General features: G+C 31.4%; 4 protein-coding genes across 15 annotated transcripts in view; 2 read left to right on the top strand and 2 right to left on the bottom strand.

Moving 5' to 3' along the window:
- Nucleotides 1-17,578, bottom strand: part of LOC128892503 (oxysterol-binding protein-related protein 8) — a 130,732-nt gene that overhangs the window by 4,872 nt on the left and 108,282 nt on the right. The window contains exons 1-12 of one of the 10 annotated variants that reach the window (XM_054152967.1): nucleotides 7,035-7,271; nucleotides 6,517-6,660; nucleotides 5,249-5,391; nucleotides 4,801-4,842; nucleotides 3,629-3,757; nucleotides 2,496-2,548; nucleotides 2,185-2,415; nucleotides 1,967-2,111; nucleotides 1,617-1,838; nucleotides 626-780; nucleotides 350-528; nucleotides 76-253 (exon numbers count right to left, since the gene is read on the bottom strand). In XM_054152967.1, coding sequence (XP_054008942.1) covers nucleotides 76-253; nucleotides 350-528; nucleotides 626-780; nucleotides 1,617-1,838; nucleotides 1,967-2,111; nucleotides 2,185-2,415; nucleotides 2,496-2,548; nucleotides 3,629-3,757; nucleotides 4,801-4,842; nucleotides 5,249-5,384 — 1,470 coding nt within the window. In that variant the 5' untranslated portion in view covers nucleotides 5,385-5,391; nucleotides 6,517-6,660; nucleotides 7,035-7,271. The other 9 variants (XM_054152968.1, XM_054152961.1, XM_054152964.1 and 6 more) reach the window with 9 other exon arrangements.
- Nucleotides 5,789-9,448, top strand: LOC128892515 (transcription initiation factor TFIID subunit 7). Its single transcript, XM_054152997.1, has 8 exons — nucleotides 5,789-5,821; nucleotides 7,541-7,645; nucleotides 7,759-7,887; nucleotides 8,011-8,091; nucleotides 8,155-8,521; nucleotides 8,603-8,953; nucleotides 9,041-9,210; nucleotides 9,283-9,448. The coding sequence occupies exons 1-8, from the start codon at nucleotides 5,804-5,806 to the stop codon at nucleotides 9,304-9,306; spliced, it is 1,245 nt and encodes a 414-aa protein (XP_054008972.1). The 5' UTR covers nucleotides 5,789-5,803; the 3' UTR covers nucleotides 9,307-9,448.
- On the top strand, nucleotides 9,729-13,214 carry LOC128892529 (small integral membrane protein 14). Of its 3 annotated transcripts, none has more exons than XM_054153026.1 (5): nucleotides 9,729-9,890; nucleotides 10,907-11,026; nucleotides 11,704-11,746; nucleotides 11,815-11,960; nucleotides 12,106-13,214. In XM_054153026.1, the coding sequence occupies exons 2-5, from the start codon at nucleotides 10,952-10,954 to the stop codon at nucleotides 12,148-12,150; spliced, it is 309 nt and encodes a 102-aa protein (XP_054009001.1). In that variant the 5' UTR covers nucleotides 9,729-9,890; nucleotides 10,907-10,951; the 3' UTR covers nucleotides 12,151-13,214. The 3 variants fall into 3 exon arrangements, with proteins under 3 accessions (XP_054009001.1, XP_054009003.1, XP_054009002.1); XM_054153028.1 differs by having other exon boundaries at nucleotides 9,768-9,792; XM_054153027.1 differs by lacking the exon at nucleotides 9,729-9,890 and adding an exon at nucleotides 10,704-10,843.
- Nucleotides 12,867-17,290, bottom strand: LOC128892508 (zinc finger CCHC domain-containing protein 8 homolog). Its single transcript, XM_054152976.1, has 7 exons — nucleotides 16,876-17,290; nucleotides 16,436-16,676; nucleotides 16,017-16,354; nucleotides 15,621-15,834; nucleotides 15,345-15,528; nucleotides 15,109-15,266; nucleotides 12,867-15,016 (listed from the first exon to the last, which is right to left on the bottom strand). The coding sequence occupies exons 1-7, from the start codon at nucleotides 17,139-17,141 to the stop codon at nucleotides 14,582-14,584; spliced, it is 1,836 nt and encodes a 611-aa protein (XP_054008951.1). The 5' UTR covers nucleotides 17,142-17,290; the 3' UTR covers nucleotides 12,867-14,581.

The following is a 17,578-nucleotide window of genomic DNA, read 5'->3' as shown; positions in this document are numbered from 1 at the left end:
TACCATTAATAAAAATTACGCAACAGTAGATATTATAAACATGAAAAATATATAAGGAAAAACAAGAAATCTTACTTGTTCAGCTATATAGAAAGTTCTTGAACCATTAGGATGTTGCCAATAGCAACGGAAAGTTTCACCCAAAAGTGAGTTATATGGTTTTTTCAATCCTTGAGGTTTTTTATAGAAACCAGACAAATACCACTTAACAACTCCTTTCATGCGTGTAAATGCATCATCTTCTACTACTGCTCTATAAAAATAAAGAATAAGGCATACATAATTCCATTTGCTGATAAATGTTTCTCAAAGTATACACAGGTATATATATATATATATATATATTTACTGAGACAACAAATCCGCATGATAATAGGAATCAGCCAACTTCTCTAAAAACGAACGGGGTTCTAGAATAAAGGTTGGTAGAACTACTTTTGATAAATCCATGCCTGGTCGAACTTGCTTCACCAAGAACCATATTAAAGACTTTTGTTCTTCCTGTAATTCTGTAACAACTTCTCCTGCCTACATGTTAAATTAAAGTTATGCATATAAATGTTCCGCGTAGAATGAATTTAATAGTAAAAATATATTATATGCGAGACACTATATTTTATCGTACCACTCCAAGAACTTCATTTTCGTTTGCAACATACGGAGTTTCGTTGATTGTTTCTGGTTGATCTTCTTTAGCTGATCCTTCGGATTCACTATCAGAAGCACTAATTTCTGCGTCGGCTGCTACTCCGTTTTCTGGTTGGCTAATGTCGTCCAGGTCTGTATGTGAGGAGTGCACAGGATCTAGCGTTACTACTTGTGGGGTGTCATACTGAAGGACATGTATAGAAGGAACAGTCATGCGACGAGTGGAAGGCGAAACAGGTTTCGAAGTAGTAGATTCAAAATGGGACACATTAGAATAAACATCTCCATCACCTAATGTTTCCTCAGAATTTGAAAATGCATTATTCTCTGCATCTATAGCAGGTGTTGAAGATCTATCGCGAAAGTGTTTATCCCGATGCAATTGCATAACTGCATGGTATAATTGTTGAAACATTGGAGTTTGGGACGGACAACCACTTTTAGGACTACCTATTATAGAAGGTGATAACGACTGTGGACATGATAACAAACGTCTTTTAGGTACTTTACGCGATTGAGGAGCATAATCAGATAAACATACTGTGGATATCAAAAGCAAGTGTTTAAGGTGACAAATGCCAGGGAAGGAGTGATAATAATGATAAGATTAATATTACTAATCTTTGAAAACAGAAGTTAAGAAAGTATTTTTCTGAATGTAGTCCTCATTCTATTAGGATTAATCATGTGTAAAATAAATATGTATGTGAAAAAGGAATATTTGGAAATAACATGTTTATGGCTAAAAATACATTTTTTAGCAAATGATTGTTTTAAGATACTCAAATATTATGATACAAATAAATTCGACGATTTCAAAACATCATAAAATTACATATTTACATCGATAGGACATTAAAAAACTTTATTATCAGAGAAAGAAAATAATCCGATGCGAGTATAAGACTACTTATTGAACACAAAATTTATTTCATACATCACATAGACTGTTAGTTTGTAAAACTCACCGTGTTCGTCAAAATGTTTTTCATAATCTGCCTCGCTCCACTGAGTTTCATGAGTTGTTGTAGTATCATGTGGGAGAGCACGAGGCAATGCACTTGTAGAACGTACTTTTAGCGAGGAACAACATAAAAATAGTTCAAGTGCATCCAACCAACATTTACCAGCTGCCTGTGAAGGAGCTCTAAAGATCAAATAAGAAGATGGCAATGGTTGTACAACAGCTCCTGAAAGCATACTTAATGTTTCCATATGATTTTGTAAAATATTTAATTTCTACTAAATATCAATCATATTTTGTTTGGACTTTGGACATTATAAACCTGCAATAATTTATGAAAAATTTCTTAGTTACCAATAGCCTCTTTTTCTGGTCCTCTTGGAGCCCATATTGACTGTTCCAAAGGATGAAATAATTTAAAACAAAACCCATCCTTTTTGCTTGGGCGTTCTATCACTTGACACGTATTAAGTAAGACTGTTCCCACCCAGTGACTACTCTGCAATAATTATGTGGACGTAACTTTGAATGAAACAAACAAATATGAAATTACGAATAATATAGATGAGCACTTTTGTTTTTGGACTTTTGTACAGTAGCAGCAAACCAGGCTTCAGAATACACCATAATTTGGTCCAACTCTTCAATGTTCCACGAACTTTAAGCCAATCGTTCATCACAATAACAGTTGGATCCTTAAATGATCTTAAAAGTTCATTGGCAACTCTTTTTTTTTCCATTCGATAATTCTTTCTTTGAGCTTTGTATGACTCCTTTCTTGTTAATTTACAGGAATCCAAAGACTGAAAATTACACAACATTAATTGGTCGCTTCATTATTTTATAAATTAAACGGGATAATTCGACTTTATTAATTACGCACTTTGTCCGATGCGTTATCTGTTTTCTGATTAGGTTCCCCCATTGCAGATAGTCCTATAACAAATAAATTACTTTACAAACATAGCTACATTCGTAAAATTTAACAGTGTTAATCTATTAAGGGAGTTATTAAACAATAAATATTATACTTATAGCTTAATACATTATACATTAAATATACTGTTACATAAAATTAATATAATGTAGTATTCAATGATTTAATATTTCGTACGAGAAAACTCTGCCCAGTTCTTTTGCATTACAGTGTGTTTCATAAGATGATTTACGTATGCGGATGACGATATTTACTAAAAGTTGATAAATGACACTATGAATTATTAAATGAAAAATTGTACAATAAAACTATCACTGACTTAATTTAGTAACTTCGATGTAATTTCTTCCTGTTTACGACAGTTTTGATGTTTACAAATTCAAACTAGAAGCATTAAAATTAATCCATTCACATAACAAGCTTGGCAAGTTCAATCTTCATATTTTTATGACAAAGCAAACTTACCATTCTATAAAAAAGCACATAGTTAAGGGATTCGAAGGAACTTTAAAACCAAGATGCAGTTTAAATGTTATAAAATGCAATATAAATTTTGCACTTTATTCAAATAATATTATTATATGTAATATAATCTTATTAACATAACCCATTATGCGGTTAGCATTTTTGTATTATTTTTAATTGTAATCATTGAGAAATTATACTCTATACAATATATTGGTTCTATTTAACTTAATCATAACTCAACAAGAAATGAATAGACAAAATAATATGTTTATTATTACAGTGCTTGTGAATCAGAAATTTCACATATAAAAAGTATAACAAAATATTATTTATTTACTTGTACCTTGTATTTATAACAAATCTATTAAAAAATATGTTAGCCAAATAAGAATATACAATGTACAAAGATTACATTATAGAAATAATGGATTTCAATATATGCATATAAGTAAATGTAGGAAGCCAAACAAGAAATAAAAGAATGCAATTTCTTCCAGCTAATTGACTATTTTAACAAGTAAGGAAGTGTACATTATTTCACAGGAAAGTTAAAAAGCACCTGGCAAATTTTAAATTATTGCCGATGATGATATTAATGTAACTTTGTATACCTGGAGATAGTGGAGGTGCAGCAGTTGTTAAATTTACACTTGTTGATAGGGACTCTGTTGATGGAAGTTTAGGTAATGTTGCACATTGTACTTGAGCACTGCTCCGTCGTAGTTGTTGATCCACTGGTTCTATATATTTAGTTTATTTTCAGTCACAATTACTCTTGATTGATACTTTTACAGCAATTCACAAAATTATATCTTTTGAATGTACATGTTAATTTTTTGAATATGCTAATCCTTTGAACTCTTCAACTATAAACTATCTAACAATTAACTAATGTAACTAGGATGCTAAAATTAAATTGTAAAATACAAATTTACTTTTACAACACCAGTTATGAACTGCTAATAACAATGCTTTTCAAAGACAAAATCAAGTCTAGTTATATCACATACAGCTTTAAATTTGAATCCAATGTATTTCATGGGGAAGCATAGAAATTTCAGCATTAAAAATATGGGTACATGCTAGTGCATACAAAAATATGCACTTCTTTATGCAAGAAAAATAGTATACTGTAATGCAGAAATGCATATTCATACTATAAATGTTAGAACCTATATATAATATATCTATATACATTTAAATAAATAAAACATTATTAGATACTACTAAACACTAATAACATGCAGCAAATGCACTATGTTTAAGCATTATAAAGTGCTTCATGCAGTGAATATATTTTCAACTTTTAAGAAATATATCATTTTGTAATTTACATATAATAGTTTCTTTTATCAATTTATCAATTAATCTACATATTACACGATGTTCTCTCATATACAAGAAAATGGAAAAATGTGCTAACAGCATAAATGTATTATGTTAATATCATACATAAGATGATGTCATGTTTTTACCAATATAAATTATTATTGTAACTAATGTAATATCAATATGATTTTAATGATATCTCATACTGCGATATTACTGGAGATTATGTTTGAATACTAAAGGTCTCCCAGTCATGTCATAACTGTTACTTATGAATTATATAATGATGCAAAATAATAATACAATCAGTTATTTCAAATGAGGAAACACTAATAATATGAGTAACCTGAAAAGTGTTGCATGTACACATATGTACATATATACTTATTGATTTCCACAATTCTAATACTGAGGCTTACTACTGTATACACACAATCCATAGGAATAAGCCTACCTAGTTTACTTGGTAATGTACCACATCCACGGTCACTCATACCTTTAAATGATGATAAACATTTTCTCTATCAATACTTCAATGAGCACTTGTTAAATGACTAAATCAATATCCTTTGCTAATACAATTTTATGAACATAGACAACTTACTAATTTTTAAGTTTAATACTTCTAACATATTTCTGAGAAATACTGAATGAACTACTGATAAATACAACAAAAATTAAGTCACCTAAAAATAACATATGCATATGGAATTGGTAAAACAAACTTTAAAAAAAACTATCATGTTAATTATTTTTTTATTTGAGCACAAATTTTTCCACTTCTAGCTACTGTAAAATTATTTCTAACAGTATAAAAGATTCTCCTTAAATTCTCGCCAGACATCTAGTTTTAATAACATAAGAACAACATGTACAAGTGGTACTATGTAAATCATACTTACGATTACTAAGAGAGCGGCTAACATTTGGCGGTGTCATAGTTTTAAAAGAATCGGGCCCACTTCCAACGGACACAGAATGAGTATCCGATTGGCATCGAAGATCACCACCGGGTACCACAATTGGTTGAGAGCTCATTATGGATCTATTAAACATTTAAATGATTACAAGCATTGGAATACCATGCTTTATAATCATGATAAGCATAACAATTGATGATTAATAACGTAATACTTATATATGTACAAATAAATAAATGGACATAGTATAGAACCATGAATTATTATATAAATTATCTGACACTAGAATTAAAAAAATGACTCATGTCATAACTACAGCAGGCATATCACATAATGTATGTTACGACAAAGTGCTATGTAATGATAATTAAATATATATACTGCTTCGCCTTTTACAGACAGCCACACGCGCTACATTTCTTTGCAAAACCAGCTATTCGAATGAGTGACAGAAATTAGCAAGTAAATTAAAAAATACTGTGCAAAACAAGCGTGCAGTCCCATATATCGTCTTAACGTGCTATCAACGTTACAAGGATGAATAATTTTGCCGTAGTAAGTAGTGATTTGTTGCGAAGCAGAAAAAAAAAATATTATATAAAGTATCAGCGACTTACCTGATTTCGAATGACTATTCGACCACTCGATACTTATGTATCACGACAGATTTAACTGCACGAGGAACAAGTATTAAAACATAAATGATAATGCAATCGTTGAATTCACCATTATGCACAATTTTAATTCACGAATGGTATGCACTTCGCGAATTGATCTATTTTTTCACTGATGTAATTACAAACATTCGAAGCAAGAAAGCGACATGCACAGACGTCAGCAGTACGACGGCGCGAGCGCGAAGTCTGATGTTCCATTGATCACTTGCTGTTATAGCTTAACTATAAACATATGGATCTGCTAAGTTATTCAAAACGAAAACATACGACGCATAATACGTTGCAGCTTTTATCGATAGAAAAGCAATGCAATGAAACTGTTTCGATCGTCTAAGAAAAGATCATTGACCATCATTGAACATCACCACTTGATCGTTTAAGCGTTTCTTTTTTTTTATTTATTAGTATTCGTATAAAAAATGTTGATATATAACAACTATCACTAGACTGAAATTATGTCCAAAAAGAAAATACAGCATGAAAATTGTCTAGCGTTAAAAAATACTTCGCACACAATTAACGTGTTGATGCATGAATGTACATACACATTACAACATATTTGTAGGCACTCGCGTATCTCATACAAACGACAATATAAAAATCTTTGAACTACCAAGAAGAGTAATCTTTGTTCAATTATCTCTCAAGTGTCATTAGGCTGTTATATTCTCTCAATGATAGTCGTAAGCCGCTTCTTAAAATAACATGATCGTTCCGCTGCGGCAATGAAACAATTATACGCATTAGTACGATCCAATCAGATTCATTATTCGATCGATTAATGAAATATTTGACATCGGCAAAAACGTAAGGTCACAGTTAAAAGAATACCGTTTCATTCATTTCTGTATACGATCGTCAAGTATTTTCGATCGAAACTTTTTTAGAAATTCACTGAATAAATGCTTGGATGAATTAAATTATTGATGGAAGTGCGCAACGTACACCGTTTGCCGGTGCTATATTTTAGAACAGAAAAAAAAGCAAGGAACAAAGGTTTGAACACGCTCAATATAGCATAGCTTTGCAAACGATGTAATCATTTCAATGACAAATGTTAATTCGAGAACCATGTTTGCAAACTTATTTACCGAAACTTATTAATATTGATGCCCATGTGTATCTTCACATGTCACGTCGCACTCAACTAAACATATACGTTGGTATCTATGGATCGAATCACAGAAATAACTTTTGTTTAAGATATTGTATCGAAATTAAAAGTTACGAATTAGATAACTGAACGATACGTTGTAACGTTCAAAGTTGAACTAAGCGAAATCTAAATGAATCGCTACCTATATTTTAGATTGAACGTATTAAAGATTGGTTAGTTGCTACGTCACAACTGACATCAACTGACATCGTCACGAATTGATATCTTTTTTCCTATCTGCAGTATTTTAGAAACTTCAATTCGATAATATTAATCATATTCTTGTCGTACTTTAGTTAAAAAAAATAGAAAATATATATATCGAATTGAGTAACCTCCCTCTTTTCGAAGTCGGTTAATTACTTATCTGTAATCTTATTATCTACCTATATACAATCTGTACATATATATACAAATATATCGTATAACCCTTGAATTTAGTTTCGAAGAAATATGAATCGCCATCCAATTTCTGTGGATGTTAAGAAACGCACTAGCGAGCCTCCAGTAGAATTAGAAAGTCAATTTATTTTACGTTTACCACCGGTAAGTTTATTTTTCGTTAAATTAATAATACTTTTAACCTAAGTTATTTGAGGTTATAAAAGTAGAATGATAAAGTCGACTGTATTTACGAAACTGCTGTGTTTTTTTGTTAGGAACCGTCACGAGTTTTACGAGAAATTTTACGTAGTGGTTTGCCTTTAAAAGACAGGTTGAGTATAAAACTGGAAAATGATATGCGCTACGGCGAAGTTAGATTCGATCATTGGCTTCTTCATGCTAAGGTAAAATTCTAACATTATTCGATTAATCGTCAGCTACAGGCATCAAGTGTAACTTTATTTTGTACAATATATCGGTATGTACCTATTAACAATAATATATTTAAAAACATACCATAATTTCAGGTTGTTGATTTGCCAACAGTTGTGGAATCCTTGAAAACGATTGACAATAAAAGTTTCTACAAAACTGCGGATCTATGTCAGGTAAGAGAATGATTAATTAAGAAACTTGGGAGCAAGATACATGTAGCATTTATCTGTTTATAGTTATTAATTTGTAAAGAAGAAGATGATCACACTACGACGGACGAAGAATCTCCGGTACGACAGAAGAAAAAGGATCCGAATAAAGTAGACAAAAAGTTTTTATGGCCTCATGGTATAACCCCTCCTACCAAAAATGTGAGACGTAGAAGATTTAGGAAAACATTAAAAAAGAAATATGTGGAAGCTCCAGAAATCGAAAAGGAAGTAAAGCGTTTGTTAAGGGTAGATAATGATGCTGTTAATGTTAAATGGGAGGTAATATGTGAAGACAAAGATCAATCGAAACCAAGCAAAGTATCGTCGTCTGGTACTGTGAAAACTAAAAGGGAAAGTATTAATGGTAACACTTCTCAAAGTCTCGATGTTGGTAAGTGGTTCAAATAATAATACAAATATAATTGATAGGTATAATATGTATTTTGTACATGTTTATTATGTTCATATGTAGCGGAGGATGACATATTTGGCGAACCTCTGAGTGATAGCGAAGACGATGACGAAGAAGCAAACATAAATGTCATGGAATTGGATGAGAACAGTCGACTTTCGGCGGATAGTAGAGTATCGGATTCTAATTCTTTGCAAGCCACGTATTCAGAAAGATCTAATAACACGGCAACAAATAACAGTCTCGTTACGGAGTTCAAGAAGGAAATGTTCCAGAATGATAATAATGGTGAAACAGAAAGCGAAAAACCAGTAGAAATATCAACAAAAATGCCTAAACTGGAACAATTCCATTCAGAATATATTATCCCAGACGATTTCTCAGAAATACCAGCTGCTCCATTATTAAAGGGTATTTCGATTCATGGTCTATGTTTTATCTATTAAATGGTAGACTACTATGAGTTGCAAGCAAAAGTTTCCTGTTTTTATGTTTTAGATTCGTTACAAACACGTCTTGCAACGTTACACGCAGAATTAGCGGAATTGCGACAACGAAGGCAACAACAAGAACTTGAAATAGCTAATATCGAAAATGTTAAATTGCGGCAAAGATTTCAAGAAATATTGGATAATTTACTAACACAAGAAATGCAAAAAGTTCAAGAGGTACGTATTTCTATCATTTATACAATTGTTCCCTTTAAAACCTTTAATTACAAAACAATTATTGTATTTCAGATTCAAAACTTAGAGTTGGAGTAACGTTTAAAACGTCAAGATTTGCGGAGTTCCTTTACCTTGATATCATTTTTCATTTAAAAATGTGACTGCAAGTCATTACATTAAACAGCGCCTTTAATATGTATGTAAAATATGAATAAAGAAAAGCAGAGTAAACAACTAATTTACTAATTTTTTTCATTTGGAACATCTGAAGTCAGATTTGTCAGCAATCTGTTTCGCAAATCATTCCACGGATAACGACACTTATCTCTTGCAGGTTTTCGATTTTCTCGACCTATCTATATCACTTTAAAGTCAAATAAACAATTTGGGCATCTGGCAACTAATTACCGGCAAAATTGGACTTGAATATTTGAAAAGCGAGCAAGAAAAGCTTGCGCTGACTTTCTTTTTCGAGTTTCCGAAGTTGTCCGAAGTTTTACGAAGTTTCGATACGTATGTCTAGTAGTGGAGGAAATTCAATGTGGCGCCCAAGGACGCCTGATGCTACATCTGGCATCATAGGTGCGGGCGTTTATTTTCTTTTAGTGTCGAACATTGAAACTTGTTAAGTAGATATTTAGTCTCGATTACGTATTCTCAGTTCCTTAGCTTTGGGTCAGGTACGTAAGAATTATTTCACGCGAAGATCTTTGTTTTCTACGATTGTCATCTGTTTATGCACTGTCTTTCTTTCTTTCTTTTTTTTTTTATACGACTGATAACGTCAACGAATTATAACACAGCGTCGAGCTTCATCCGTTCGTCGATATTTCATAGCTCAATTTTTCTTTAATTTCGTATTTTTCGTTTTCCTGTATGAAACATCGGTTGATACGTGTCGTTTTCATAATGTCGGCCCGCCCATATTGTGCTCTAAATTCCAATCTTATTCTACGTATGTAAACTTTCATATTTGTCGAATGTCAGTATACCTTATTGCTCCTCTATAAATCATTGTCTCATTCAACGATATAAATTTTTCGTTTCGTATATGCGTTTGTTGTTCGTTCCCTTTCGTGCGTATGTATTTATTAAAGGGTTGCCTGTCAAATAGTGTTATTTAAAGTAAAGTATAGCATTTCGTAGAAGCAAAGATATTTTCTATGAAGTGTAGTAGTCTACACGGAACATTTGTATATAATTTAGTAGATTGTAGAAACAAGTGTTACTGACAGTAAAGAACTTGCGATGCTCGACTATTTAGTTAATCATTACATTGCATCGCCACAAACTTCGCAAAAACTTCTAGCTATGAATCATTTGACAATATTGTTTTTTACTGTCACGATACAAAATCCAATATCACATTGCTACACAAATACATAATTGTGATAAATATACACGTACGCGAATTTCCTTTCCTTTCTGATAATGGCTGCAGTATGTTTAAATGTAGTTGTGTTGCAAATGTGCCACAATCTAGCACTTTACATGGACTTTTATCTACTTAATTATACATGGTAGCGTACACAACTATTTGTAGGAAAGTATTGGGACAAATATGTACTTGAACAGTTCGTGCTTCCGAGTTTGTTCGGGATAGTCGTTACGACATACCTTAACTGTGATCGTGGTTTGTAATAGCACGTATTTCTCTTAATAGAACATAAACGAATGATCGTGACTATTGCTTCAGTTCCAGGCACAGATTGTAGATAAATTGCAGAACGCGTTTGCAGCGATGGCCGACGAAAGATTTGATCTTTGCGAATGCATATGGAACCATGAATTGGCGACGCAACGCCTACTCGCTATCGTAAGTGATAGTAACTGAATTTTTTGCTCGGAATAATCAGCTGTTGCGCGTTCGATAAAAATTTGAAACCAGATAAAATATATAGCAATTTATTCGTAATCGTCGTACGATTAATTTTTTCGAATTTATCTTATACAAATAACGGATAAAAAGTTGTTTACTTTTTATTCGTTATATAGAACTTTCATGTAGATAGAATTTTTTGTTCGTTCTTAAAGAAGATCATTTCTTCCGAAAAAATAAATTGTAAATATAAAAGTCACTCGATTTGTTATAGTACGAACAACCATTGCAGACACGTTGACTATCAATGACGTAACACGTGTCAACTTGCAAAAATCGTCAGTTGTTTGCATTACTTTGTATTTCGAAAAGATATTACAGTCGTCAATAAGTATATTCTTATTAACGCGTTGTTTACCTTTCTTCACAATTTGAGACGAAGCATATTATTGAAACAAGTATCTTGAAAAATTTCAAAATATCACATTATTTTATTTACATATGACCTTGTCAAAAATTATGTTATCGTATGCGGTTGTAAAAGAGGTCACCGTTTGTTAGTGTCTTCTCCGCTAGCGTTCTGTAAATAAAGTCGCAACATGTTCTATATACTTCGTTTATGTACGAAAAAAAATTATGTATATAATATTTCATGAATATTCATATTATTTCAGTTGAGGCAGAGCCAGAATTACTGTACGGAGACTGAATGTTTCTGTATGTATTCGTATTTTTTCATCGATAATTAAACTTTTGATTTTTCTTATCTTTTGTTTATATTTTAGTGCCGGGATCACGCGACGTTCAAGAGTCCTCAGACTTTTTCACGACTTGTTTAATTATTGCATTCGGGATCATTATGTACGTTCTTAGACCGAACTCGCTTCGTCGATTGAGAAACGACAATGCTAAAGATTCAGATAACAGACGTGTGAGTGTTGTCACTTAAACTGTTCACATTAATTCATGTCTTTACGTTTGTTGTGTTCCAATTTGTATTTCGTTCAAATTTGACACGCTAGCGTAGGAACGTGTTAATATTCAATTTTTAATGTTCTGACACATCATTCTTTTAGGATTCAAACGATGACCCTCCTGCACCGCCACCAACAGCGTTTTAAAACGATAACAATGATAGCAATATGATAACGCGATATGTTTTCGTGTGAATTTTCATGATAGAATCTCATGAGTTCATGAAAAAAGCGGGAGTAGAGAAAGGATAATAACGATTTGTCCAATTTATATAGCACTTGAATACATAGACTGCTACTAAGGAATGTAATTTCTTATATACACTAGAAAGCATAATTTATACACATTCTTTCTCTCTCTCACTTTTTCCTTCAGTCTTATTACTAATCTCTATCGCATACCGGGAGTATGCGTGAAAAATTCTATAAGAATATTTTCATTAAGTTAACCAAATGAAAAAAAGATAAAATCGAAAATCTAATACTTCGTCGCGAGCGAGTTAAAAGTAAACTTTCGCGAGCACATTCATTTAAAAAACACACTGAATTGTGGCAACCTGAAATAAATTGCCTTGTATTAGATTCTTACAATAATTGCATCTAATAATCATCACGAAAAGTTTTAAATGTATTTTGATATCTGATGTTATTGTAAATAGCCTGAGTACCTGCAATACAATAGTAATGTTGCATTACGGTATTTATGTTAGTATTGATATAATTTTATTGGAAAAATGTAAATTGGAATTTTATGGCGAATTTAAATAATGTTAGACAAAGCGAATGTCATCTATCGATACCTGTTTATTTTTATTTTTTGCGCATTGTATAACCATAGTATATATTAAGGAGTTTTTCTTTCATTTTGTTTTATTTTATTTTTTTTTTTTCAAGGGAATGGTGCGATCAGGATAGAAAACTAGATATGAATATAGCAGTATTACAGATAATTCATTCGATATGAATAAAGAAAATTGAGTATTTAGAAAAAATTTTCGATAAGTTGCGAAATTGTTCATTTTCTCTTTCCTCGAATTAGTAAAAATTTAAGCTTCGAGAAGTAGTAATTTAAGAATAGAACTTAACGACTGTCTGCGCTGAGAACGAAATAAGGCATTTACGATATATTTAAATGAATTTATCTCTTCCACTGTTGTACATTCCCATATCAAATTTTCGACAATAAAATAAATATCGTGCATTCTACATAACACGGCTCTCATTCTTTTTGCATTATTATGTGAAAATAGATTGAAATTTTATGAAAACAGCAACTGCTGGTAAAATTTTAATTCTTATTTTCAAAAATAGTGTTCTCATTATTCAATCAAACAATAGTATACATATTCATTTTCTTAACGACTATTATATTTTAATGCTTATCTTGGAAAAAAGAAGATATTATGCATAATGAGCAATGAGAACAATAGTTATAAACGATTTACATACGTACATTCGATATCCTTTACGTTTCGTAAAATGAAAATACGTATAATGTAAAGTTTGTAAGTAACATTCCAAATGTATCGTTGAAATTAATGTCATAACATTATTATTATTATAATAAAACACACTTCCATTTTATTTACAATTATACAAGATTCCTTAGAACTGGTGAATATTTGTATTATCAAACAAAAATGAAAGCTCTTGTTTGTACAAGAACAAAAAATTATAAGTTGTTTTAATAGACAAAGATTTCAGTTTACAACTTACCATATATTTAAAGCATTCATCTTTAATACATTTATGAATAAACACAAAACCAAGCCTTTTCAGGTTATTTTTCACTGATACTTGTAACTATCACATAATTTCAATGAAAAATAATTACTTTGAAGATTATCTAGGTTATAACATGTATCAAGATGTTACTTATAGTAACGAAGATATTCTTCAATTCCGAAATTATCTATACTTATGAAAACTATACAAAGTGAGATAGAAGAATGAATAAATAATGATAATGTTAAAACTAATTGTATACCAGAATGAAACTTAAATTTTTTTTATTGATTATCAAATGGCCTTATTTTCATAGACATATGTATCATACGAAAAAATGCCAGTAATTAATATAAAAATACTATACATTTGTACTTTCGAAAGTGAGACATTCTCAAATTCATTTAGAAATTAATTTTTTGTTTGGTGACAAAATTAGGAAGACCAGTTATATGGATGATTGCATGTAACTTCAATTTTACTTACCAATTATTTACAAATTTAAATAGATTTAAAATAATATTAGTCAAAATATTTTTTATTAAAAAAACATTATGCTTTCGACATTTTTTTTATATGAAAGATATATAATAAACATATAATGACTAACAATAATGATATTGTCTTTACTATTCCTAGTGCACAAGAAAAAATATTTCTATTTAAAAACAACACGTGGACTGAATGAAAGTATAGGTCACTTTCAAATTAATAGAATGGTACACAGAATTCAATTTGGTTCTGCGTAAACTCATAAATAACTAGATTTACTATTTAGAGTATAAAAAATCTATCCTCGTGAAATACGATAATAATCTATTTTACATTGTAAATTCTAACCTAACAATCGAAATCATTCTTGTTGAAGCTGCGCTAATGTGTTTCTTACTTTTTGCAAAACGCCGGTCATTTGTTCATACTTACCTGTTGAATCTGGCAGGTTCTCAAAGTTGATTACATCGCTAATATTTTTCGAAAACTTTTCAGATGACGGCAATTTGCTGTACGGAGATGCACTTTGCAAAACAGGCGTCCCTAGGTCAACCGATTTTACACTTCCACAGCTCGTATTTATCATACTACGACGCGATCGATTTGCTTCTGGTGTCACTTCGTTACTAGGTGGAGGCATATCCGATTTTGACGAGTTGTTTTTCAACAAAACATCGGAATTCGCCGGTGAATTTGATTCTTGGAGTTCTATCTCTACTAGTAAACGCTTTTTCATGTTTTCTAAATCATATAACGATGGTGAATTTGTTCGAGAAGATGGCGATGCGCTACGTTCCTGTAACATTTTGTACGACTGGTTTTTATTCCATCATTTTAATACAATGTAAACCAAAATTTTGTTCATATTATGAATAATACGAATAGTACCGGTGATTCAGAAAATTGCAACTCTTGAGAATGATAGTCCGAATCTTCGGATATCGGCTGTGTTAGCTGTAACGATGGTTCTGGAGGCTTTACAGCGGATTCTCGTGGTAATGGTGGCACAAAAAGTCCATCAACAGGTATACTTTCTACTACAATTTCTATTTAAGGAAAGGTAAAATCGTTTTAGTATTGAATTATAGTAATACCTAAATAATGTAAATGCGGAAAAATTGTACCTTCCACATCTTCTATTTCCATTGCGATTGATTCCGACGATACATCATTTCTCGGCTCTGTATTAGGCATTTTGAGCTTTTTCCTTTTATATCCATCGTCTGCTTTTTTCCCTTTCAGCATCAACAACATTGTTTGTTTGCTATGAAAATTTTGCTCCTGTGATTCCCAATACTGCCGGTGTTCCTATTATTTATAACGAGTTTTCAACAATCAAAATATATGAAAATATGTTACTTTCATTTATAGTGTGTAGTTTTATCTGTTAGATTGCTTACATCACGAGTACCATATGGAGGCGGTACATTAAAACCAGGGAAATCAAATATTTTTTTTATGTCGTACAGGTCTTTGTCTCCATCATCAAAAATTGCTCCTGGTTCCTCGTTAGGATCTGTTTCTGGGACGCCATCGGAATTGAATAACGACAAACCAGAGTGTTGTATGCGCGCTTCCTCCAACCACCCTGGAGGGTAGCCAAGTTTTCTCATTCTAAGAACAATATTTTAACATACGAAAATAATAAAAACTGCTTGATTTTTTATGTTAAAAACCTGGTTGCATATCTATATTTCTATTTTGACATCAATTTCATTTTTCAACAGAAGTAACACGAGTACAAAATAAACAATAAAAATATTAAATTTCACAATTAAACAGGTGAAAGCATTTACCTGTATATATGTCTAGGTAATTCATGATCTCTGAGACCTAGTGCTTTACGTAAATTACTACTCAATTGACCAGGAATCATACGATCAAATTTTTGATCGTCATCTAAATGATATCTAACAGATTTTGAACCTCCTTTGCTATTGAAATTTTTTCTATTTTTATTGATATTAGCCTGAATACGTGGTTTTGGACAGTCTCTTAAATTATGATTTTCCATACAATTAAAACACATCAATTTTGGTTGATATTCAATTTTTTGTTTCAATTTTTGTTGATGTTCATTTATTTCTTTCAATTTTTGTTCTGGCTTATTAATTTCAAATACGTTTTCGTATTTCTGTAATGGTGTATATCATAACATTACATAATTAATTTAATATCTCTATTACAATAAAATCATTACAATGAAATTATATACCTTTCCATATGTTGGAACATCAATGTCATTTGCAAGTTTTGGTTCTTTATCTACTGTAAATAGCGTATCGCATATTGTATCTTGACTCTCTTCGCTTTCAGTGGTAATTTCAACAGATTGACTCGTAAAGTCCTTATCATTTTCCCAGACTTCTAATGTTAAGCTATCATCATTTTCTTGACCTTTAACTACAGAGGGTATTAAGTCCTCCAAAAAGTCTTTTATTTGTTTTCTGTATTGCCTAAAATGTAAATTGAGAAAATCAAAAGGCATCGATTAATAAAAAGTAGTTATGTAGGTGGATATGTAAACAAGTGACATCGTTGTTTACAATACAATCGTTTGCTGTATATTACGTTGCAATGCACGCCACGAAAGTGATAATTTCTAAATAAAAATAACGTATACATCGTTCGAAGGTAAACAAAGCGATTTCTCACCGTGAAACACTTTCGTCTCGAAACATAACCTTAAAAAGGGGTTTTGAAATACAAGTATCATCGCTATGTTGCGATGTACAAGCATTTATCTTATACTTTGTATCTTCACTGGTAGTATCCGTTCCGTCCACAGTATCGTACGATGGTGAATTCTTTTCAGTAGAACGTTCACTTTGATCATTGTTAACATCGTTGATGGTATCTTGGCTAGAGTCCAATTCGATCACCTCGTCGTCTGTGTCTCCAAGTGTGATCATTGAATTCATGGAAAAATTATCGACACTGGCATAGATGAAATTGCTCTTCGGAGACTTGAAGATTTTTCACGCGATAATTGTTTCTTTACGTTTTTCGTTTTGAAGAAAATACTACGCTTCGGCTTCTAGTTTCACGTACGCGACGAAACTTTACGATAGGGGCGCCCCAAACTGGTACACAGTTAAACGTGGAGTATACATTTTTACAATACGTGATAAAAAAGGATTTGATTTTATGAGAAATTTGATAGTTCGATTACTTTGTATTCTAATTTTTTTGTATCGCTAATTTTAAATATAGATTCTATGCTGTATCATATTTGCGTACAAAGTGTTATAACATGATAAAAACTTTTAATTATAACTTTTTCTGTTCATACATTATACAATTAAATACCGGGAATTTTATATATTTCAATGTAAATCTATCGATTCGAAATTATACA

Source organism: Hylaeus anthracinus, unplaced genomic scaffold, assembly GCF_026225885.1.
Source record: "Hylaeus anthracinus isolate JK02 unplaced genomic scaffold, UHH_iyHylAnth1.0_haploid 12002, whole genome shotgun sequence".
In the NCBI taxonomy this organism is placed as follows: Eukaryota; Metazoa; Arthropoda; class Insecta; order Hymenoptera; family Colletidae; genus Hylaeus; species Hylaeus anthracinus.
Note: the sequence above shows the minus strand (reverse complement) of the source record. Positions and strands in the feature narration are given on the sequence as shown.